At 34.2% G+C, this 25,093-nt stretch overlaps 1 protein-coding gene across 1 annotated transcript in view; it reads left to right on the top strand.

The window, feature by feature from the left end:
* PKDCC (protein kinase domain containing, cytoplasmic) overlaps window positions 1-23,546 on the top strand; it is a 49,694-nt gene extending 26,148 nt beyond the window's left edge. The window contains exons 4-7 of the mRNA XM_053712344.1: window positions 3,585-3,664; window positions 4,888-4,995; window positions 17,993-18,166; window positions 20,498-23,546. Coding sequence (XP_053568319.1) covers window positions 3,585-3,664; window positions 4,888-4,995; window positions 17,993-18,166; window positions 20,498-20,610 — 475 coding nt within the window. The 3' untranslated portion in view covers window positions 20,611-23,546. The remainder of the gene's footprint in view (window positions 1-3,584; window positions 3,665-4,887; window positions 4,996-17,992; window positions 18,167-20,497) is intronic.
* Window positions 23,547-25,093: the final 1,547 nt, after the last annotated feature.

Genomic DNA, 25,093 nt, shown 5'->3' with positions numbered 1-25,093 from the left:
AACTGAGAGCGATATTCAATGCTCACAAGGCTTGGCCTCAGCTAGCGAGGGCCAAGTTCATACGGTTTCAATCAGACAACATGACAACTGTTGCGTACATCAACCATCAGGGGGGAACAAGGAGTTCCCTAGCGATGGAAGAAGTGACCAAAATCATTCTATGGGCGGAGTCTCACTCCTGCCACCTGTCTGCTATCCACATCCCAGGAGTGGAAAATTGGGAAGCGGATTTTCTGAGTCGTCAGACATTGCATCCGGGGGAGTGGGAACTCCATCCGGAAATCTTTGCCCAAGTCACTCAGCTGTGGGGCATTCCAGACATGGATCTGATGGCCTCTCGTCAGAACTTCAAAGTTCCTTGCTACGGGTCCAGATCCAGGGATCCCAAGGCGGCTCTAGTGGATGCACTAGTAGCACCTTGGACCTTCAAACTAGCTTATGTGTTCCCGCCCTTTCCTCTCATCCCCAGGCTGGTAGCCAGGATCAATCAGGAGAGGGCGTCGGTGATCTTGATAGCTCCTGCGTGGCCACGCAGGACTTGGTATGCAGATCTGGTGAATATGTCATCGGCTCCACCTTGGAAGCTACCTTTGAGACGAGACCTTCTTGTTCAGGGTCCGTTCGAACATCCGAATCTGGTTTCACTCCAGCTGACTGCTTGGAGATTGAACGCTTGATTTTATCGAAGCGAGGGTTCTCAGATTCTGTTATCGATACTCTTGTTCAGGCCAGAAAGCCTGTAACTAGAAAGATTTACCACAAAATTTGGAAAAAATATATCTGTTGGTGTGAATCTAAAGGATTCCCTTGGGACAAGGTTAAGATTCCTAGGATCCTATCCTTCCTTCAAGAAGGATTGGAAAAAGGATTATCTGCAAGTTCCCTGAAGGGACAGATTTCTGCCTTGTCGGTGTTACTTCACAAAAAACTGGCTGCTGTGCCAGATGTTCAAGCTTTTGTTCAGGCTCTGGTTAGAATTAAGCCTGTTTACAAACCTTTGACTCCTCCTTGGAGTCTCAATTTAGTTCTTTCAGTTCTTCAGGGGGTTCCGTTTGAACCCTTGCATTCCGTTGATATTAAATTATTATCTTGGAAAGTTTTGTTTTTAGTTGCAATTTCTTCTGCCAGAAGAGTTTCAGAATTATCTGCTCTGCAGTGTTCTCCTCCTTATCTGGTGTTCCATGCAGATAAGGTGGTTTTACGTACTAAACCTGGTTTTCTTCCAAAAGTTGTTTCTAACAAAAACATTAACCAGGAGATTATCGTACCTTCTCTGTGTCCGAAACCAGTTTCAAAGAAGGAACGTTTGTTGCACAATTTGGATGTTGTTCGCGCTCTAAAATTCTATTTAGATGCTACAAAGGATTTTAGACAAACATCTTCCTTGTTTGTTGTTTATTCCGGTAAAAGGAGAGGTCAAAAAGCAACTTCTACCTCTCTCTCTTTTTGGATTAAAAGCATCATCAGATTGGCTTACGAGACTGCCGGACGGCAGCCTCCCGAAAGAATCACAGCTCATTCCACTAGGGCTGTGGCTTCCACATGGGCCTTCAAGAACGAGGCTTCTGTTGATCAGATATGTAGGGCAGCGACTTGGTCTTCACTGCACACTTTTACCAAATTTTACAAGTTTGATACTTTTGCTTCTTCTGAGGCTATTTTTGGGAGAAAGGTTTTGCAAGCCGTGGTGCCTTCCATTTAGGTGACCTGATTTGCTCCCTCCCTTCATCCGTGTCCTAAAGCTTTGGTATTGGTTCCCACAAGTAAGGATGACGCCGTGGACCGGACACACCTATGTTGGAGAAAACAGAATTTATGTTTACCTGATAAATTACTTTCTCCAACGGTGTGTCCGGTCCACGGCCCGCCCTGGTTTTTTAATCAGGTCTGATAATTTATTTTCTTTAACTACAGTCACCACGGTACCATATGGTTTCTCCTATGCAAATATTCCTCCTTAACGTCGGTCGAATGACTGGGGTAGGCGGAGCCTGGGAGGGATCATGTGACCAGCTTTGCTGGGCTCTTTGCCATTTCCTGTTGGGGAAGAGAATATCCCACAAGTAAGGATGACGCCGTGGACCGGACACACCGTTGGAGAAAGTAATTTATCAGGTAAACATAAATTCTGTTTTTCTTTCTGAATCTCTTGGGGCTGATGTGGTGTTTGGATGCAGGGACATGAGCAAAATATATATTTATACCCCTGAACCTGACAGATTTTACCAGAAGCACTTTTAATGCTAAAGGTATTAGTATATTGCAAACATGTTTCTATTCAGAATAAAATTCATTAATGCAAATTTAAGTTCTGTATGTTCTACCCCTTTTGATACACAAATAATATTCAGTTACTTAGTATGATTAGCTATTTGGAGAAAAGGGGAATATACTGACATGTACTGTAGATGTTGGGGTATTTTGAATAATGGAGCAGAAATGCTGCACCCCATTATGTTATAAAGTAAGGACATTTTTGTCTCTAACCATACTTTCCCTTTATACAGAGTTGTTTTCAAAGCCACCTTTGAACTAACCAAAGATGTTCTTGTTGTTCATATTCTGTGTTGTACAAATGACACAACATGCTAAGAATATCCTATCTTGCTTTCAACAGACAGTGAGTGGGGCGATGATTTATGACATTTCCAATTAGGCTCAGTTTGATGATTTAACAAAAAAAAAAAAAAAGAGGCTACGGTGAAAATGAACAGCACTAAATGGGCTTCATGTGGAAACTCTATTCATCTCAAACCAACCGCTAGTAAATAGATTATAGGGGTACTTGGCTGGTAAAGCATATAAAAACTTTCCAGCAGTAACTAGGTTTGTTAGGGGAAAAGAAGTTCAAATATCACTAGGAAATACAGATGTGTTTATTTTACTACCTCCTATTACCAAAACTGCATTCAAGGTTGAAAAAGTAATAATATTATACATTTGGAAAAATAAAATTTAAAGTATTATTCAGTTTTATCTATTAAATATAAACTTAAGAATCATATTGCCTTTTAAAACATACATTATTATTATTTATATATGTGTAAATATAAATATATATATATATATATATATATATATATATCATAAATAGTAAGGAATTTTACAGTATAATTTAAGATTCTGGTTTGATGGTTTTCACAGTCAAATATTTCTCTTTTTACAGTTTTTTTTTATTTATTATAATTTCCATTTTCTGTTCCAAATTTTCCAGTGGAGAAAGCTAAAATACTTGTGGAATACACCCAAAATTTTTAGGTTCCACCACTGGTGATATAAATGCAATAAATTTTATCCAAGTGCCAGACATCCTTACAAATAGCCGCAATCCACTAAGCTTCACAGAAAGAGACTGTGTTAATGGAGCATTTAAAGGTGATTACAAGGGCAGCCTTGTGTCTAACCCCTCACATTTGGTATGCCAGACAGTTGGGTTAGGGTCCGTTATGTATTTGTATGATTATGATATATGGTTATGTTTCCTGAACAGTGTTACAATTTTATGTCTATTAGAATTTTATTTCAAATGGTCTCGTTATTTTTTTACAAGACACTTAGAGACTTGTTTTTTTCTCCTGGCGTAGGTTTTTCTTCACGTACCTGCTTCCACACAGTGCACCTGAATCACTAAGACCATTGCTGGATGCTGTAGTTAATGCAACAGGTAATATGCAACATCAAGGATAATGTCCTACATATCAGAATATTTGCCATATTTAATACTTGGAGTTATATAAATATAAAGATTAAAGGAACACTAACCTCCAATGTTTTCTGACCATAAAGTAACACGTCATAAGGTAAAGCTAATATTTTTACTAATTTTATGTATACTTGAATGATCATACTGTGAAAATATGCATGTTTATTTCACTCTTTATAGTCTCTGTGCTTTTTCACCTTTTGGCAAATGAAACAGTTTGGGATTGGTTGTAATTTGTGTTCTCAACTTTTTAGAATTTTATTTATGGCTATATATACACACACTTAAACATCGTTTGGCATGGCTTCTTAAACGGACAGTCTAGTCAAAATGAAACTTTCATGATTAAGATAGGGCATGCATTTCCATTTTACTTTTATTATTAAATGTATTTGTTCTCTGGGTATTCTTAGTTGAAAGCTATACCTAGGTAGGCTCATATGCTAATTTCTAAGCCCTTGAAAACTACCTCTTTTCTCAATGCATTTGACAGTTTTTCACAACTAGAGGGTATTAGTTCATGTGTGCCATATAGATAACATTGTGCTCATGCCAACGAAGTCACTAAATGGTTAAAATACAAGTCTGTCAAAGAATTGAAATAAGGGAGCAGTCTGCAGAGACTTAGATACAAGGTAATCACAGAGGTAAAAATTGTATTAATGTAACTGTGTTGGTTATGCAAAACTGGGGAATGTGTAGTAAAAGGATTAGCTATATTTTTAAACAATAAACATTCTGGAGTACACTGTCCCTTTATTATTCCTTCTGGCTTCTACATATAAAAAAAAAAAAAACATTATTATTAAGTAGCACCTGCCCATAAACACGTGAGAGAAAGGGACAAGGGAGAGCCATATTTGATGAAAATTTGATGAAAAATTGTAGGAGTTGATAATTTGACCACAACATATGACAACTAATTTTGTCACATTCCCCATGTATAGTTAATATAGATTTAAAAAAAATCCAAAATACTTAAAATAAGTTTATATTGAACCCTTAAATACATTGCTTTTTTGCTTACCTGCTGTTCCAAGAAGAACAGTTCTCCTGTTTGTGTAATTTATGATATATTTGCAACTAAAAAAAACCACACAGACAATATTTAAGTAAAAATAAAATTAGTAGTAGGTAAATAAAACGATTAATGTGTTTTAACCTAATATATATTGACATTTCAGGTGAACTGCGTTGGGGGATCGACGAAACTCTTGCACAGTTAGAAAAAGTTTTGTATTTGTACAAAAATGGTTTATATCTGCCAAATGTCACACACACACACAACGCTGGTAGGTACCGACATATTTTCTTTTCACATATTTTCATTATATTCTTTGCTGAGTGATGCATGTCAACAGTATGATCCTGATTAAAAGCTCTATCTCTGAAATAAATACTCTATTATAGAAAGTCTTTGGTGTAGGATATAGACATGTATGACATCATGTAAAAATGATAGAAAAGATAAAACATTTTTTGGAACAGAACATTTTGATGTGTCTTTAAATTATTAGTAGATAGATTGTATAAAGACAATTTTATGTCTAGTATAATGTCACTATGATTTGCATTTAACATTTTAAATACGTTTTGTATATCAGTCAGACATAAATAAGTTTACAGCCCTACAGCCCTACAGCCCTTTACTTAAAGGAATATTCTGTTTGTAGGCCTTAACTTCTGGGATTTCTTGGTCTACAAATAAGACATCATTATTAAAGAGACAAGTCAAAATCAAACTTTCGCCGTTCAGATACAACATGCACTACAGGGAACAAGCTGATCATTAGTTGCTACACACATATGCCTCTTGCCATTGGCTCACAAGATGTGTCCAACTATTTCCCAGTAGTGCATTGCTGCTCTGGAGCTGAGTTTAACAATCCATACCGCCCAACATTTTTGGCTAAAAGGGATTCAGGAAGTTAAAGGTGGGGGTATTGCCATTTTGTGGCCGGGGCCATGTTGGGAGGGGCAGGGGTCACGAGTGGATAGTGTAGATCATGGACCTGTCTGGAGGGTTGGTGGGCATATCTGGTCAGTTTGTGGGCGTGTCTAGGTGGAATAGAGGGACTGTCCCTCTCAAATTTGGACCATTGGGCGGTCTTGTGTTTAATTCCTTTACAGGGGTTAAAACATAGTTATATGCAAGTAAAAATGCAATAGGCTTTAACACATTAGAGCATTTCCTTTTAGCACATATATACCTTTAATCTTGGCAATAAACATAACAAGAACTTTTAAAGGGTCAAAAGCAGAAATTAAACATGTAAAAATGTATTAACTAGAAAGGATACGTTTGTAGAAAGAGTACAGCAAGAGAAATCACATAAGGACAGTTATTTGAGTCTTGCTAGGCCTCATTAGCACATGATCAATTTCTGCTTGCTGACATAGGGCATTAGCTAAAAACTAACAACGTTTTTAATACAGTTATTTTTTTAGTTTCTATTTATATCATTTTATAAGCTGTTCATTTATAAAGAAAATACTTTTTTTAAAGTTGATTTGAGAACTGTATTTAACATTTTCATGTAAATATTCTTCAAAGCAAACGTTTATATGGCAGCTTGTCCTAATCCCTCTAATAAAAGTCTAAGCTATAGCACGTTTCATTGACACTTGGAGATGACTGTTTAAACTTGATCTAACCACCAATTTTATGGTGAATTCGGTTTCATGCATTTCCTATAACTATTTTTAGATGAAAGATCTCACTTTATTTATTTTGTTTCCTTAAAGGGACATGAAACCCATTTTTTTTCTTTCATGATTCAGTTAGAACATGCAATGTTAACAACTTTATATTTTACTTCTATTTTAAAAAAAATGTTTGTTCTCTTTTTGTATCTTTTGTTGAAAAAAGCTCAGGAGCGAGCACGTCTGGTGCACTATAGGGCAGTGGTTTTGCAAGTACCATGAGAACAAGGCAAATTTGATAATAGAAGTAATTGTATGCAAAATATTTTGGGTTTCATAGCCCTTTAAATAACAAGCATAAGAAATAAATGTTTCCAGAAAGTTTAATGTTTGTTTTTGCCAAAAAAAAGGGCACTTTTATCTAAAGTAAAATTTCATTATCAAATATAACCTTTAAATATTGAATATGTTCCAATGTGGACAGTAATAATTGAATCACATTGACACCCTTCAGGAAGAGCATAATTATGTTCTAGGACTCTTCTGCTCACTGGCTTAATTGTTTATTCAGAGCAGGAACAGGTTTTTCAAAAAGCAAATCTCTGTAATATATTTGAATCTCTTTTAGATAGAATGGATACACATTTGGAGTTTCTTGTCCCTTTAATAAAATGCGTATTTAGCCTCTAAAGGAGGTGCTAACAGTTCATCATTTAACCATTTTGCTTCTTCATGTCTCCCATTGCTTTTTTTGGATTATAAAGAAAAAAAAAATCTTTCAACAAGAGCAAGTGTGAAGAGTCATATTAACAATTACTATGAAAATCCAGTGAAACAGCATGTCAGGCCTAGGGCTCACATAAAACAAGGTTTAACAAGGTGAACTGCGATCAGGTTACAAAAAAAAATGTAGGTCTTAAGCTTTAAAAATGTTTGAGTTGTAAAACATTTATAGTGCTTTAAATTATAATGTACTCTGAACTTTGTTTTAGCAACTCTGGCACACTGTATAGAGAGAATTTAAAACCTGCTCATGTGCTGAATGAAAAGTAACTACCAGTATAGTGTTCTGACAGCTATTGCAAACTGCAACATTAAACTTCCTTTTTTTAGTTTAAACATTTTAACGCTAGACCAAAATACAAGCCTTGTCGAAAGAATGTGTTTATTTGATTTTAGAACATAGATGTTTCTATTAAACTTCATAAGATACTCTTTTATCATTACCAAAATCTTGTATTTTGATTTCACATAGAATATAAGTGCAGTTACTGTATATTTGTAGTATACATGGTTTAACCGAATAGAAATCATTTTAGTGTTCTTGGTTTGCTTGGATAATATTTTAATGGACATTGAAGTCATTTATTTTCTTAGCTTAATCTAAAAGAGGGCTTTTTAAAATATATTAGATTTTTATGTATTCTTGTGTTCTGGACATTTTCTTACATTATAAATACATTAAATTATAGCTAAAAACATATTTTAGGTAGTGGATTGAATGCACAGTGCTCAGTCACTATTATCAGTATATACAGTATATATATATATATATATATATATATATATATATATATATATATATATATATAATGTAGCATTTGAGGGCCTGCACTCCAATTCCCAGACACTGAGAAATATCCACCAGGGTGCTCTGACAGAAATAAACACAGTCCAGCAAAAAGACAGCACTCACTGGAATTTAATTAAAACTTACCTTTTATTATTGAAATTGAATTTCTACTGAATTTCTACAATAAAAGCTAAGTTTTAATTTAATTCCAGTGAGTGCTGTCTTTTTGCTGGACTATATATATATATATATATATATATATATATATATATATATATATATAGTTTTCCTTGGATTTATAATGTTCATGTTTGGAACTTTTTAATTTGGAATAAAGATTGGAAGTTTTATATATACACATACGCTTTGGAATTTTCTGTGTCCAGGATTGTGTGCGCCACTACTTTGAGAATCTATATATATATATATATATATATATATATATATATATATATATATACATACATACACGCACACACAGGACAAACAGCCACCACTCACTGATGAAGTTGCATATCCGAAAATAGTTTTATTACACAGTGACACTTTGGGGTGGTAAACCTTTTTCTCAGACTAACTACCCTTGAAACATAACTGTGATAAAACTAATTTTATATATGTATCTTGATTAATTAATTACTGTTTGTCCTGGTTATTGTTTTTTCAGTGCATCCTGACAGTGAGAGTGCATGGTATTTGGACTGATATATATCTGAATCTGAGGAAGGGGTTACACCCTGAAATGTCACTGCATTAAAGCTTTGTGTCATGATAAAGCCAGTGAGTGCTGGTGAACCAATCGTCAGCAAATGTTGCATGACCCAGCTGTGCGACTGCCATTACTGATTGGTCAGCGGCTGTATTCACCCAGTAGCTCTCAGAGACTCCCAAACGGTACTTAACTATGTGTTTAACCCACTTGCAGGGGTTTCAACATAAAGCATTGCATTGTCGCTAGTGCTAGAATTACATGTTTTGATGAATTAGAGCGTATTATTTTTGCCCTATAATGTTGCTTTATATACAACGTGGCCATAACTATTTTAGATAGATCTCTCTTTTCTGTAGTGAATATTGCTTCTGAACATGTGAAGTTCTACTTCGGGGTCATTGAATCATAGAAGCACTGGCAGGTGATAATGAGAAAAGAATATTGGGCACCTTTCCAACTGGTAGCTAGAGTTGGTAGTAAAATGCAGTGAGGTTTGCTAGGACTGAAATAACTGATCATTAAGGGTGATTAAAATCAGATTTAATGCTCTTTTAACAATTTAAAACACTAAAAATCTGGTCACAAGACTTTTTTTGGTTCAGAGACAAATCCTCATTAGAGAACATACCATACTTAAAATTCCAAATGAAATCAAAGCTGCCATTGAGTATACATTTGTTTGAATTTTTTTAAAATATTATTTAAAACAACTTTTGGTACTTCAATGTATATTCTTCTACTACTCAACAAATAAGAAATACAGCAATGGTTTAGAGGAAGAAGTTACTTTCTAGATAAAACGCTGCAAGTTGTTAGTGTCTATTTTTTTCTTACCATGGACCTTAGCTAACTATGGCCTAGTTTCCATTGTTATTGCAAACTGTGGAAAGTGGGGGAAAGAACAAGTAACTCTATTAAAGTTTATGGAGATGTTTTATGTTACCAACAGTTTACATAGCAATGTGTTTTTAACCCTCACAAATAGATTAAAAACATAGGTGGAGTCCTGCTTGGGAGACACAAGCATTTTAAGTTTCCAAACAAAACAAGGATAGTAATTGTCGTGTGACTAGTGTTCTTGATTGGCTAAACATCTATGTCACATGTATAAAACATTTGCATTGCTGAATACACAGTTATTTTGAGTCAGTAATGCAAAAATAACATCCTTTAAAAAACAATAAATTGAAAAAAGTTTATTAACCCATTTACTGCTAAGCCTTTTCCACACCCCTGTGCTAAGCCGATTTTGACCTTTCATTGCTGCTTACATTTAAACACTATTGTAAGTCATATTTCAGTATGTAACCCACGCAAATTATATACTGTTTTGTGTTTGTTTGTTTTTTTGATTAAGAGTTTAGTAAAATAACATTCAAAATAGCCAGGTGATCAAAGCTGCTATTGTGATCACCTTACTAAATGGTCATTAAGGGTAACCATATTTGAAAAAAGGGTCTATACAGACTTTTGTGGGTTGCAAATTAAGCTAAAAGGGTTAATTTGTGCAAGTGCAGAAATAAATGCAAATTTTTTTGCCAGATGATCACTGTTGTCACAGTAATTACCTGGCTATATGGACACAATTTACATATTGATTTAAGAGAAGAACTTGTCCACTATAAAATGCTTTATAATGTACTGCTGAGGGGATCTTCTTGAGTTACTAAGATCTTGCACCAGTAAATCACTTTGTTTTGTCTTTTTAACTATTTTTATTTTTGGGAGGCTCAGTGCTTTCTAAGAGGGATATTGGGTGTCTGTTAACTACTAAGGGAACAGAAATTGATGGGATTGAGTAACCTCCCCCCATCCAGCTCCCTTGACACATTTTTGGCAAACGTCACCAACGCTCCCATTGAAGTGTTGGGCGTGCCATCTACTATGTGACTGTAGTGTGGGGAATCACCAAAAATGTAATTGGCAGTAACCCTTTGTGATGACAAATAGTAATTTTTAGACACTGGCCACTAAGCAAATTATAACAGGTCATCCTGCTCATCAAAGTAGTTTAAAAATATAACTACATCTATTTTTATAACTTCTGGTTTACATCTATGTCTTAGGTTTTGATTTTTGAATGGCTAGAAGAGATTTGAGAATTTTCCTTTAGAATATTTTATCTTTCCATACTAGTTTTGAGATTGTGGAACTGTTTAAAGATGGATAGATGATACAGAAATGTAAGTGCTCTGGAAATATTATTCTTTGTTTTTTGTTTTTTTTTAAGTATCATGTATCTAACCTTAAAATTTATGGCTGCTTTTCTGGTATTAGGCAGGTATATATTTCTTTTAAACATCATTAGTCTGGAAATTGACCAGAACTTTGACCTTTTGATGATGTGATTTAGTGCTTGAAGATGTCAAATTCCATTGGCCTTATTTAAATACGCTTCCTTTTAAGCAGAACCAAACACTGATCATTAGCAGTCTACAAGAAGGGTAGTGTGATATTTTGTACATCATTTCCATTAAAGACAGTGATGCTAAAGGGAAATTGAAACATTGCCTGGATTAGTAAATATATATTAATGCAGTTTAAAAATGTAAACATAATTTTCAAAGATTTTGATTGTAAAATTGTTTGTGTTAGTAACAAATCCCTTAAACATATAATCCAAAAAAATTGATATGTAGGAAATTTGTTCACACATTTCTGTTGATCGTAATCAAAATTAATAAATATTTAACCAAAAATAATTAAATAATAGGGATTACTATGAAAATTAAATTGATACTTAAAAAATATAATGATTATCAAAAAAATCAGAAAAGCCATTAAATCAATTTGTAAATAGTTTTCACAGTAAGTCAAAATTAAACTTTTATGGTTCAGATTGAGTGTGCAATATTAAGAGACTTTTCAGTTTACATCTATTATTAAACTGACTTTGTTTTCTTGATATCCTTTGTTGAAAATTATACTTAGTAAGCTCAGGGGCTGCAATACACTACTGGGGAGCTAACTACTGATTGGTTACTACACACATATGTCTATTGTGATTCTGCTCTGGAGCTGAAAAGCTTTGGCCGCGTCTGGTGAAGACCTCGTGTTACAAGTTGAAAATAAACATGATCACTTGAGCGCAATTTAAATTAACGCGGGTTGGGTTAGTGCGTCCTCAGAGCTCTGGTTAACTGTTTTGCAAAACAAAAAAGTGTCACAAAACACATAAAAAATACATTACAAATTACAGTTACACTCACAATAACACCATCTAATAAAAATGATTTAAAAAAAATATTGCATAAAAATATAAGGGCTCAAACATATGAGGTCTCAGGTGTTGGGAAAAAAAGGCAGACTAAGAGCTTTAAACTCATAAATACATATGTATACATATAAAGACGTGTATTGGAGCCTTTTACAGTTAAGTAGATAAAAACATGTAAAAGCATATTTATGCAATATTCATATTCAAAAAAGGTTTTAACTATATATTTACTGTAAATATTTCACATGCCAATGTTCTGCACATAGCAGAATATGTTCTAAGTATTTATAAAGTACGGTATCTATAAATACATATTCTATATATATCTATATTTTTTTAATATATATATATATATATATATATATATATATAAAGATATTTATTGTACCAAATTACCAAAATATATAATTACCATCAGATATACTTAGAAATATGTATTTATGAATAAATAGAACATATCCTAACTTAGGCTTTTTGCACACATCAGGTTAGCATGCAAGCGAAAACTTTTTACTTTCAACTTGTAATAAGAGCATTACCCAATGCACGCAAAAAGGTTACTTTTAGCAGAGTTAAATTGCGAGCAGGAGCGTTAAATACTGCTCCACTTGTAATCTGGCCCTAAAGGGCCGATTTATCATTGTCTGTCCAACATTATACGCTGTAGCGTATCATGTTCAATACACATCGCTGAATACTGACTGCATACACTGTCGGCATTTAACATTGCACAAGCAATGGTGAACTGTTTGTGCAATATCGCCCCCTGCAAATTTGTGGCCATTTGGGGTGTCAATCAACCCGATTGTATATGATGGGGCAAATGGCAGACCGTAGCCTCAGAGGCAGTGGACCAGTTATGGAGCAGCGGTCTTAGCGCAGAAACAGGGGCATCAGGGCCATTCGGCCCTTGATAATTCGGCCCCTATGTGTTTAATGCTTTTGGCAGGGATTGAACATATGAAAATATAGAGGCAATAGTGAAAAACTAAAATTATCTACAAATTGGTTAACATAATTTAATCTTATATAATCTAATAAATATATCCTACTTCGAAGCAGGATGAGATCAATGAATCAATAACTAAACTAGCTTTGAGGATATATTTTATATAAAGTCACATAAAATGTAATCCTATGTGAAAGTTGCTGTTTCTGATCTACAAATGTCCCAAAGAAATTGTTTTACATAAAAAAAGCAAAACAAGCAAACAAATAAAAAATGATTTGTGGACTCCCAAAAATAAATTCGTTAAACCATGCAATACTGAAATAACTTGATGTAATGATGCAAACTGTATTTTAATATATTTCCATTATTAAAATGAAAATACTTTTTGTTATTTTGCTAGTGGAACTCAAAGCTTTGGACATGTACTCATTTTCCACAAAAACCTTTTACATATTATAAGGTAAACGGAAATAGATATAGCATACAGCAACGTCTCTGAGCGTAAATCGTTTTTTAAAAGATTTAGCATGGATTAAGGCAGGCTATTGTAGCCAAAACCTTTCTATAGTACGGATAAATACAATTATTGTTGTGTCAAAATCGGTAGTGCTTAATCTCTTAGAAATTTTAGGCTTATTCTGAAACTTTGCAGAGATTTCCTGGTCTTCAAGCACCTAAAGGAATGTTCCTTTGTACCATTTATCACTAATTGCTTGAGTGCTTTTCAACTGTATATTTTAATCATTTGGGACTAAATGCAAAAGGCCCGTGGTTCTGCTTTGCAACATAATTTACTAGTATACATGGGCAGAATACAGCGTTAACCTAGACAGAAACATTTATTTAGTTAACCTTTTAAGTGTAAGTTAAATTAACATCAAGTATGTTTTACCTTATTACATCTTAACAGGTTTATAATTAATTTATTTCATTTTATTATTTTTTAATAAAATTTTATCTTTTTTTGTTGGTCTGAAAAAGTGTTTTCTTATGGGTAGGGAGTTGCACCTCTGTCCACCGATATAGATGTGGGGTTAGTTCTTATCAGCCAGTAAACTACTGATGTCCATGTTTAAATATGCTTTAACATAACTGAAAGATAGATAGACGGACAGACAGATAAATAGATAGATAGGTGATAGATAAACGGACAAGCAGACAGACAGAGTGATACATAGATAGAGACAAACAGATGGACAGACAGACAGAGAGATAGGCAGAGATACAGAGTGATACAAAGATAGACAGATAGGATAGATAAATAGATAGATAGATAGATAGATAAATAGATAGATAGACTGATGGGCAGGCAGACAGATAAATAGATAGACAAATGTACAAGCAGACAGAGTGATACATAGATAGATAGATAGATAGATAGATAGATAGATAGATAGAGAGACAGACAAATGGACAGCCAGACAGAGCGGTAGACAGGCAGACTGTGATAAAAAGATAGATAGATAGATAGATAGATAGATACAGTATCTCACAAAAGTGAGCACACCCCTCATATTTTTATAAATATTTTATTATATCTTTTTATATACAACATTGAAGAAATGGCACTTTGCTACAATGTAAAGTAGTGAGTGTATAGCCTGTAGAACAGTGTAAATTTGCTGTCCCCTCAAAATAACTCTACACACAGCCATTAATGTCAAAACCATTGGCAACAAAAGTGAGTACACACCTAAATGGAAATGTCATAATTGGGCCCAATTAGCGATTTTCCCTCCCCGGGGTCATGTGACTCATTAGTGTTACAAGATCTCAGGTGTGAATGGGGAGCAGATGTGTTAAATTTGGTTTTATCGCTCTCACACTCTCTCACACTGGTCACTGGAAGTTCAACATGGCACCTCATGGCAAAGAACTCTCTGAGGATCTCAAAAAAGAATTGTTGCTCTACATAAAGATGGCCTAGGCTATAGAAGATTGCCAAGACCTTGAAACTAAGCTGCAGCACGATGGACAAGACCATGCAGCGGTTTCACAGGACAGGTTCCATTCAAAACAGGCCTCACCATGGTCAATCAAAGAAGTTGAGTGCACATGCTCAGCTTCATATCCAGAGGTTGTCTTTGGGAAATAGACGTATGAGTGCTGCCAGCATTGCTGCAGAGGTTGTAAAGGGTGGGGAGTCAGCCTGTCAGTGCTCAAACCATACGCCACACACTGCATCAAGTTAGTCTGCATGTCTGTCCTCCCAGAAGGAAGCCTCTTCTAAAGATGATGCACAAGAAAGCCCACAAACAGTTTGCTGAAGACAAGCAGACTAAGGACATGGATTACTGGAACCATGTCCTGTGGTCTGATGAGACCAAGATAAATTTATTTGGTTCAGATGGTGTCAAGCGTATGTGGCGGCAACCAGGTGAGGAGTACAAAGACAAGTGTGTCTTGCCTACAGTCAAGCATGGTGGTGGGAGTGTCATGGTCTAGGTCTGCTTGAGTGCTGCCAGCACTGGGGATCTACAGTTCATTGAGGGAACCAAGAATGTCAACATGTACTGTGACATACTGAAGCAGAGCATGATCCCCTCCCTTTCGGAGACTGGGCCGTAGGGCAGTATGCCAACATGATAATGACCCCAAACACACCTCCAAGATGACCACTGCCTTGCTAAAGAAGCTGAGGGTAAAGGTGATAGACTGGCCAAACATGTCTCCAGACCTAAACCCTAGTAAGCATCTGTGGAGCATCCTCAAACAGATGGTAGGGGAGCGCAAGGTCTCTAACATCCACCAGCTCCGTGATGTCGTCATGGAGGAGTGGAAGAACTCCATGCCGAAGTGGGTTAAGGCAGTGCTGGAAAATAATGGTGGCCACACAAAATAGTGACACTTTGTGCCCAATTTGGACATATCCACTTAGGGGTATACTCACTTTTGTTGCCAATGGTTTAGACATTAATGGCTGTGTGTTGAGTTATTTTGAGGGGACAGCAAATTTACACTGTTATACGGGCTGTACACTCACTACTTTACATTGTAGCAAAGTGTAATTTCTTCAGTGTTGTCACATGAAAAGATATAATAAAATATTTGCAAAAATGTGAGGGGTGTACTAACTTTTGTGAGATACTGTAGATAGATAGATAGATAGATAGATAGATAGATAGATAGATAGATATACTGATGGACAGGCAGACAGATGGAATAATGAACAGTCAGACAGATTGAATAATGGACAGGCCTACAGAGAGACGTACTGACCGATAGACAGACAGATTTAATATGTTTTAGTGCTTTTTCATATGCATTTGGGTTTAATGTTTCTTGGATGTTGAATAAAAGTAGCCTGTTAAAAAGAGGTATAAAACTCAGAATATTGGGGTTAAACTTTATATTTCTACATGAAATGAAAGAAATGAACTATTCCTTGTTTTCTTGTACCTTCTTTGTAATTTCCTTCAAACTGTGTGTCATTCTTCAGTGAGTGCCACAATATCTTCATTAACCTAAATGAGTCTAGTGCAATTTGCTGCAATTATAGTGTGGGCTTTTCAGTTGTAGTAACGATGTCATTCACACAAGCAGCAATAATTGTTTCTTTACATTTCTTAAAATTATTGCCATACGCTTTATAACTTACATAAATCATAGATCAGAATTATGAATTTACTGAATCATTACATCTAAACATCACATTTATAAGAGGAACTAAGTTGTAATGTTTAAAAGTGATTAATTTACTGAAGTTTTTAGTAATAAAGGACTCTCAGTGATTACAGAGAAGCTTAGTGTTGCTGTGCACAGAGAACAAGAGTGTGGCTTATAAAGCTTAGGGAGACTGAACGGCAGCCAAAGTGCCCAAGTAATATATTAGGCAATACACAGAGGCCGGGTGAGAAAATAAAATGACATATTCCTTATTCTTTATACTACATACTATTCAGGGTTATTAGCCAGTTTGTGGGAAAAAAGGTTAAAGGGACATCTAACTTTTCAAACTGAAATATATCTCCAATATATACAAATATAATATTATTATGATCAGTTTCTTTGTAGAGTACCAACATATTCCACAGTGCTATAAACATAGGTGCAATATACAAGTGGTAACATTTATTAGAGCCAATGATAGACCAGATGAATAATTATAGGGCCCTGCCCATGAGCTGCCAACTATTGTAAAACACCTTGCATGAAGGTGATTTACAGAAAAGCTGGGCTATTTCATTGTATATTAAATATATCAATATATGTGGACATAAGTCTTCTACAGTGTATGTGAGTATTTGCATTTATGTTTGAAGTATTGTCTGAAGTGGACTGGTCTGCGGCTTGTCAGGTGCAACCTTCTTTAGCATTCTGGGAGTGTAATACAGTTAAAGAGACATTACAGCCCAAATTGAAACATATATTATTGCATCTCAAGTATTTTATGTAAATATTTTTTTGCGAAAAACATGTTTTATTAAAAATGTTTCTACTAAAAGTTATCACTGTTTCAGTGAGAATTGTTTACTGTGTATGGGTATGTAGAGCATACCTAGATATTCTCCATGCACCAGCATTTGAAATAACAAGATTGCTTAGATAGGTGGAGATGCTGCCAATTACACCGTTTACAAGATACAAGAAGTCACCACCAGTTCTCTGGGTCTTTCACAATTATATTTGAATAGAACTTTTTAGCACTTACAGGCTTAATGTTGCACGCCACCTAAGGACCACTGCCTAGGTCCCAAGTTCACAAATCAAAGAAGAAGCAGGCAGGTGACAGCAAATATTATTACCATTTATTGAGGAGGTAAAAAAGGCAACGTTTCGGGATTAGTCTCCCTTATTCATGGCATGAATAAGGGAGACTAATCCCGAAACGTTGCCTTTTTTTACCTCCTCAATAAATGGTAATAATATTTGCTGTCACCTGCCTGCTTCTTCTTTCACAATTATGTCACTATTTTTTTTAACTTGTTTTCTAATTCAAGAAAGTGAAATGATGTGAGTGAAATTATGTAGAATAATATCATTATTTAAACAGCTGGAATTCTATAATTTTATTTTGTCACTTATTATTTAGAGGTCACATCTAATTGTTTATATAAAAAAACTCCAAAGTGGGGAGTGATCAATTTGGCTTAGAATAACAATGGATAACATAGTAATGGTGTTTACTTCTGTAGCTGCACCCAGTGATTTGTTTAATTATTAATTTATTGGTCATTTTTGTATTGTTTCAGAATACAAGCAAGTGAAAGACTTTTCTATCGCTGAAGAAGATTATAGATGTTGGCCTTCCTATCATCATAATGGCTGTCTTCTCTCAATATATGATATTAATGAAGCAATTGAATTGTGTGAGAGCCATACTCAGTGCAAGGCTTTTGTTTGGACTAACCAGACAACGTGGACAGGTAAACAGATATACTCAAAATTGTATTTGGGTCTATTCTCAAAGCTCTGACTTAGTAATATAAAATTAATATATGATTGGTTAAAGAAAGCTGCATTAAGTCCGGCCAAATCTGTTCTTTCCATGAAAAGCCGACATTTTAAAATCAGAAATGACCTGGAACAGCTTTGAAATGGCTTTTACTGATTTCTTTGGGTTAAATTAAATTTGGGTTAAATTTATTTTGATTGTCTATAAAACAATTGTTAATTCAAAGCACTAAGTTGGCACCTGCATATTCTATATACAATATTACACCCATAGCCACTCTATAGCTCACAGCTCTCCCACTACCTATGAATCCTCCTTTTCTAGGCAACAAATAGCATCCGCTCTAGTCAGCCTCAAATGGGGGCATATCCAGCCGAAACGCGTCAGTGGGTCTAGGGATTGACCTGTCATCCTTCCCAACTTTTTCTGTTTATATTATTGAAGGATTTTATCGAATTTGATGAATAAAAGTTATTTTTTAAGATCAATGGAGGTGATCCGTCTAGCTTTTTGAATCTGTAAAATGTGCTAATTTCTTCTGATTGGCTGTAAATCAATTGTTTTTTTCCGTTTGAAATGTCATCACTGTTTTGACCCACAAAATTGGATTTATTCAACACATCTGACACAAGATGGTTACAAGCTGATGTTTTAGGGTTGACCAGCTTGCTATACTTGTTCTGCAAGCAAGTTGACTGCTTTTTGAATTGATTTGGGCTGAATAAGTTTGTGGTGACAGGTATCTTTAAACCAGTTTGAAAAAATATATTTCTTAGGAGAACCTTGAAAATATTAATATTACAAAATAATAGATAATAATGTTAAAAAGTCAACAAGGTAAAAAAAAGACAATTTATAGGATCTTGATCTCAAAACATATGCTTTATATAAATATATATAGAATGTATTGTAAATTTATACCTATAGCTTGTTCAAATACATAAGCAGATTTTCTTTATTAGGTATTTCAGTTATTCCATTTAAAAAGGGGAGACACTTTTATCTTTGAGCAACTAACTCAACCCCTTTTTCATTTCAATAACTATCTGCCTACATAAATCCACATTCGAAATGTTAGAATTTAACTACATGTCTTCCATAAAAAAAAGTTACTTTATACAGAAGAAAAAGTAAAAGGGAAACAGCTGCAGAAAAGATGAGATACATACCACCATTTTACAGCATAATTCACTCGCTTGAACACATTCCAGAATTCAGCAGACATAAGTGGTGCCCAATTCAACAGCTATTAGATCAGATAGAAGTATCTAAGCACCAAGTAAAAAAAGAAAAAAGAAACCTTATTGAAATATAGCCGGGTGGGGGAAAGATTCATTGAGTAAAATTATTAAAGGGACAGTCAACACCAGAATTTTTGTTGTTTTAAAAGATAGATAATCCCTTAATTACCCATTCCTTAGTTTTGCATAACCAACAAATTTATAATAATACATTTTTTACCTCTGCGATTACCTAGTATCTAAGCCTCTGCAGACTGCCCCCTTATTTCACTTCTTTTGACAGACTTGCATTTTAGTCAATCAGTGCTCACTCCTTGGTAAATTCACATGCATGAGTTCAATGTTATCTATATGAAACATATGAACTAACTCCTTCTAGTGGTGAAGAAGTGGTCAAATGCAGAGGCGGCCTTCAAGGTCTAAGAAATTAGCATATGAACCTCCTAGGTTTAGCTTTCAACTAAGACTACCAAGAGCACAAAGCAAAATTGGTGATAAAAGTAAATTGGAAAGTTATTTAAAATTACATGCCCTATTTGAATCATGAAGTTTTTTTTGGACTTGACTTTACCATTAAACCTTTAAATACATTTTTATATATATAACAATATAAGGCAATTGCACTCTCTGGATTTAAAGCATACAAAAAGTTTTATTGTAAACATTTTCAGGGAGTTCTCCCCTTCCTCAGAACTCCCTGAAAACGTTCACAATAATTTTTTTTCAAATGCTGTAATTTCGGCGAGTGCAATTGCCTTATATTGAGATATTGATAATTGCTGCACCCTGATTTCTTGTCTCCAAGTTTGTGAGAGTGCATCTCTTCAGGGATTTTATATATATATATATATATATATATATATATATATATGTGTGTGTATATATATATATATATTTATTATTAGTCAATTGCAGTACTGAAATTGACAAATAATAAACTCAAGCAAGGCACACATACATATTACATATGCATGTAAAAATAAAATGAAGACAAAAAATATATTCTATATTATGTTAAGTGCTAATAACAGCCTAACATTTGTTCATCTTCTCTTTTCTAGGTCGACAGCTTGTCTTTTTCAAAGCAGAGTCAAGAAATCTCATTTCAGATCATGGCAAGATATCATACTTGAAAGTAACACAGAAGGACAGAATAAATAATGAAACCCTGTAGAACAATATGTTTTGGTGCCATCGAGATCGTTTTCGATAAAAAATTGCACTAATATTCATTCTAATTTTTAGAGTGTTATAAGTCATGAAAATTATACCTGATTTGTCAGGAAAATATGTGCAATAAATTAGATTTTTTTTTTTTTTTAAAAATGTGATAAAGATAATGTGATACACTGTTAGAAATGAATATATTGTGATTTTCATCGGAATGAATAGAGATTTAGCTCAATATTGAATACAAATAGCTAAGAATACAACTGAAAAAAGTATTTTAAGCTCAGCAATAGCCCAATAGCTTATGTCTTTTTTTTAACCTTTAAAAAATGTTGTCAATTGATTGTTTTATCATATGTTATGTAAATTAAATTATAATTATCATAATTATAAAACATCTTACTTTAAGCTGGTAGTTGCGATACAAATTACCCAAAGCCATAAATCACAGATACCATAACATTTACATGCAATGTACCTGTTATTTAAAATGTACTTATTCACATAACTAATTCTGAAGCTCTTGTTATCTCTGCAATCCAGTCACCAGTTCATTAGGGTCACTCGTGCTTGTTATTATTAGATTGTGCTTGTTATTATTTTTTAAGAGACATAATACTTATATGCTAAGTCACTTGAAAGTGATGCAGTATTACTGCAAAAAGGTGACAAGAAAATATTACCTAAACATCTCTGTGTAAAAAAGGAAGATTGTACCTCAAAATGTTGCTGTGCTGTGTGAACAGTTATATTGCAGCTGCTGTCCAGCTGCAAGTTAAAAAAAAACCCCCAAAAAACAATAGCCAATCAGCATCAACAGTGCCGAGGTCATGCTATGCTTTGCTGTGATCTCATGACATTTCACTAAAATCTTGTGATATTTCATAGTAAACATTCTTAAACTGAATAGGGAAATAACATGACTGTGCCTGCCAGATGCATGCTCCCTTGCAAGTCCAGGGTCTAGCATCCTGATAGGCTACCTAAAGTTTTCAGTGAGTTGTAAATACTAATTTTGAAGTAAATATCTCCCTTTTTTACATAGAGATGTTCAGGTGATATTTTCTAGTCAGCTTTGGACAGCTATGCTACATCACTTTTAAGTGCTTCACCATTTGGATATCATATCCCTTTAAGATAGAGCCATATTATGTACATGCACTGAATTTTATATATGAGGTAAATTACATCACTTTGATTATGCAGTTTATGTATAACAATACCAGTACGGACCCTTTGTATATGTAGCACAAATTTGTGAAGTGTAGCAGAGCATCTTTTACTTGTTAAGTTGGGCATTCACCTTGTTTCTAATCTTTGAATACATTGAACATCAGCTCAAAAGAAAAGTAAGAAAACACTGAATGATATGATGATAAAAATGTGTTGAGGGCCACTGAATGTGCTATTGTGATTGCAGTGCTTAAACTGACATGTAAGTCAAAATTTGGACCAGATTACAAGTGGAGCGGTATTTAGCACTCACACTAGAGCACTAATACCGCTGAAAGTAAATTTGTAACGGGCACCTATCGCTTGCGCGCTAACACAACACTCGAAACAAGTAATACATATTTTACATTCCTATGTTCTTTAGATGGGATAAAATGTTCTTTTTATTTATAAATATTTATTTATATATACAGTATATATACACATATATGTATGTAAATATTTAGAAATACAAAGAACATTTTCTTCTAAGTGAAGAACATTGTAATGTAAACTTTTTACAGTAAAAACACAGTGAAAACTTTAATTCATATTAATATTCAATAAAAAATATTTTTCTTGTTTTCAGGTATTAGAGTGGACAGGGCTCCAAAGTATATATACATATGTATAAATGTGTATATTTGTAAGGGTATTTTCAACTTGTAATATGAGCGTAAGTTAATGCAGGTGTGATATTGCGATATCACTCCCGCTCTAACAATAGCTTACCACTTGTAAACTATCCCTTAAACTTTTATGATTCAGAAAGAGCATACAGTAAAAAAACAGTGCAAAGGATACCAATAAAAAGAGGTAATTTTGATAATAGTCGTAAATTAACAAATTTTTTAATTGTACATTTCATCTTAATCAAAGGCGTAATTAGAATTCACAGGGCCCAGTTGCAAGAATCTAAGAAGGGCCCAGTTGCAAGAATCTAAGAAGACTTCCTTGTACCTCTAAATGAAAATATGTTTTCATTTATTGCTAATCCAAAATCATCAATGATCCTTACATAAGAGTTTCATATATGAATATATTATAGTAAACCTAATTTATCACCCTGCAGGACCAAGCAAATATTTTATTGGATATTTGTATCTGGGCATCTATCTATCTGGTCTACTCATCCCAAAATTCTCTGTTGGTTGGATCTCGATAAGTATTGTCTCCATGAGTCATTGGTTTCTTCTGAAAATATCTTAGCTAATGCTGTATTAGTTATTGCCCATGTGTTCTCATTGCTTCCTAAAATAGATCAGAGCATCTTGTTTGAATCTCGACGGCTTTGTATTGGGAGTGATTTCCCGGCTGTCCATAGAAGATACTCTCGCTATCGAAGCAGATTCACAGGAAACTTTCTTATCTAACTTTGAAGAGTTATATCAGCTTCAGTTTTAATCTCTAGACTGACTGCGATTTAGTTTCTTACTTAACTAGCCGCATGAATCAGGAAGGATACTGTTTTAATCTGTTAACCAAATAACTGGGGGGGGGGGTTAACATTGCAGTCTAACCAACTGGATGATAATGTCTAGGTTGTACATAATGTTGAATTTAAGTGATATTTAAATGGTACAATCAGTATCTATTATTTGCTTTCAGTGAAAGCTCCAGCTGGCAATTGCTATACTGTTTTGTAAATTGTACAGACCGTTTTTGTACTTCTGTATTTAAGATGTTTATTTTTCTAAAAAAAATAAAAGTAAAATGATGTTAAATTAATCTAAGAGTTTTTCATTTATTATTCTGTTGTTCTGTTCTCTGGTTAATATATGTGGGATTGACTGTGTTCACAAATAATTTTTTTTTTTTTTTAAATATTCACTTTTTTTAAAATGTTTTTGAGGGGTTGTTTCATCCATTGCACACAAGAAGGAATATGTATAACTATGGTCCAATATTAACACTATGGAATCTAATGACACATTTTAAATAAATATAATAATAATCATTATCATCATAATTATAAAGCTAATGAAAAAAAGTCTAGATAACATATTTTACATCGATTAAAAAATCCTATTAACATATTAGCTTTTATATCAAATATCCATGACGATAAGTGCCAAAAAAACTGATGTCTGTTTTTTGTTAAATATATAATAAAGGGACAGTAAAGTCATAATTCAGCTAGAACATGCAATAAAAAAATTTGCTTAATTTTCTTTCTCCTAGATTACGAGTGTTGTGCTAACTGCAGCGCAAGTGCAGTATGTTTTTTTGTTAGGCTCCCTCGAGCATTTTCAACCTCTCTAGCCTCACCAGTCCTTATGTTATTAAATATTATTTAATAACATAAGGACTGGTGAGACTAGAGAGGCTAAAGATGCTCTATGGAGTCTAACAAAAACCATCCTGCACTTGCACTGCAGTTAGCGCAAAACTCGTAATCTAGGCATTTGTATCCAATGTTGAAGAGCACACCTAGGTAAGTATGCACTGGTTGAAGCTAGCTGGTGATTGGTGGCTGCATGTAAATGTCACTTGTCAGCTCACCAGATGTATTTAGTTAGCTCCCAGTATCACATTGCTGCTCCTGAACCTATTCTTCAATAAAGCAAACAATAGGAATGAAGCAAATTTGATAAAGTAAAAGAAGTAAATTGGAAAGTTGTTTAAAGCTGCATACTCCTACTACATCTGAATCATACAAGTTTAATTTTTACTTTAAATTTAAATTCCCTTTAAATTTGTTATAGTTTTCTTCTTCAGTTGTAAATGTAGCAAGTCAGTAGATAAAGAGCATGTGACTATAAATTGAAGATTTAAGATTGAAGATTTGAAGCATAAAATTAGCTGACTTGAACTGACTTGTAAGAGGGTTGTAAATGTTGACTCTACAATCAACTTTTCTTTAGAAAATAGCTGAATAGAAAGCTATAACATTTGTAGATCAACTATCTATATATATTCACATTTCAAAAAGTGTTCATATATACTAAGGAGTATATAACACACCACAATATTCACGTTATGTTATAATTATAAGGTGATAAAATATTAGATAGTGTACACAGTCACCAGTTACTATTGAGTTCCAATTCCATTTGTTCCATGAAAAGTGATAAGAGTCTTGGGCATCTACTTATCAAAGCGTCGACTTTCTTGCATTCAACGGCACCAATATGCTTGCCTAAGATTGCCTAACATTGCTGCTGCGGACCTGAATACGTTCTCCAAAGTTAGCAAAAAAGCTGTCAAAAAGCCGCACACCAAGTACGGGGCGATGAGCAGCGGACTGTTGTTAACTAACAGTCATCGATCTCGCT

The sequence above is a fragment of the Bombina bombina genome, chromosome 4 (genome assembly GCF_027579735.1).
Source record: "Bombina bombina isolate aBomBom1 chromosome 4, aBomBom1.pri, whole genome shotgun sequence".
In the NCBI taxonomy this organism is placed as follows: domain Eukaryota; kingdom Metazoa; phylum Chordata; class Amphibia; order Anura; family Bombinatoridae; genus Bombina; species Bombina bombina.
The sequence above is the reverse complement of the archived record's forward strand: the minus strand, read 5'-3'. Positions and strand labels throughout refer to the sequence as shown.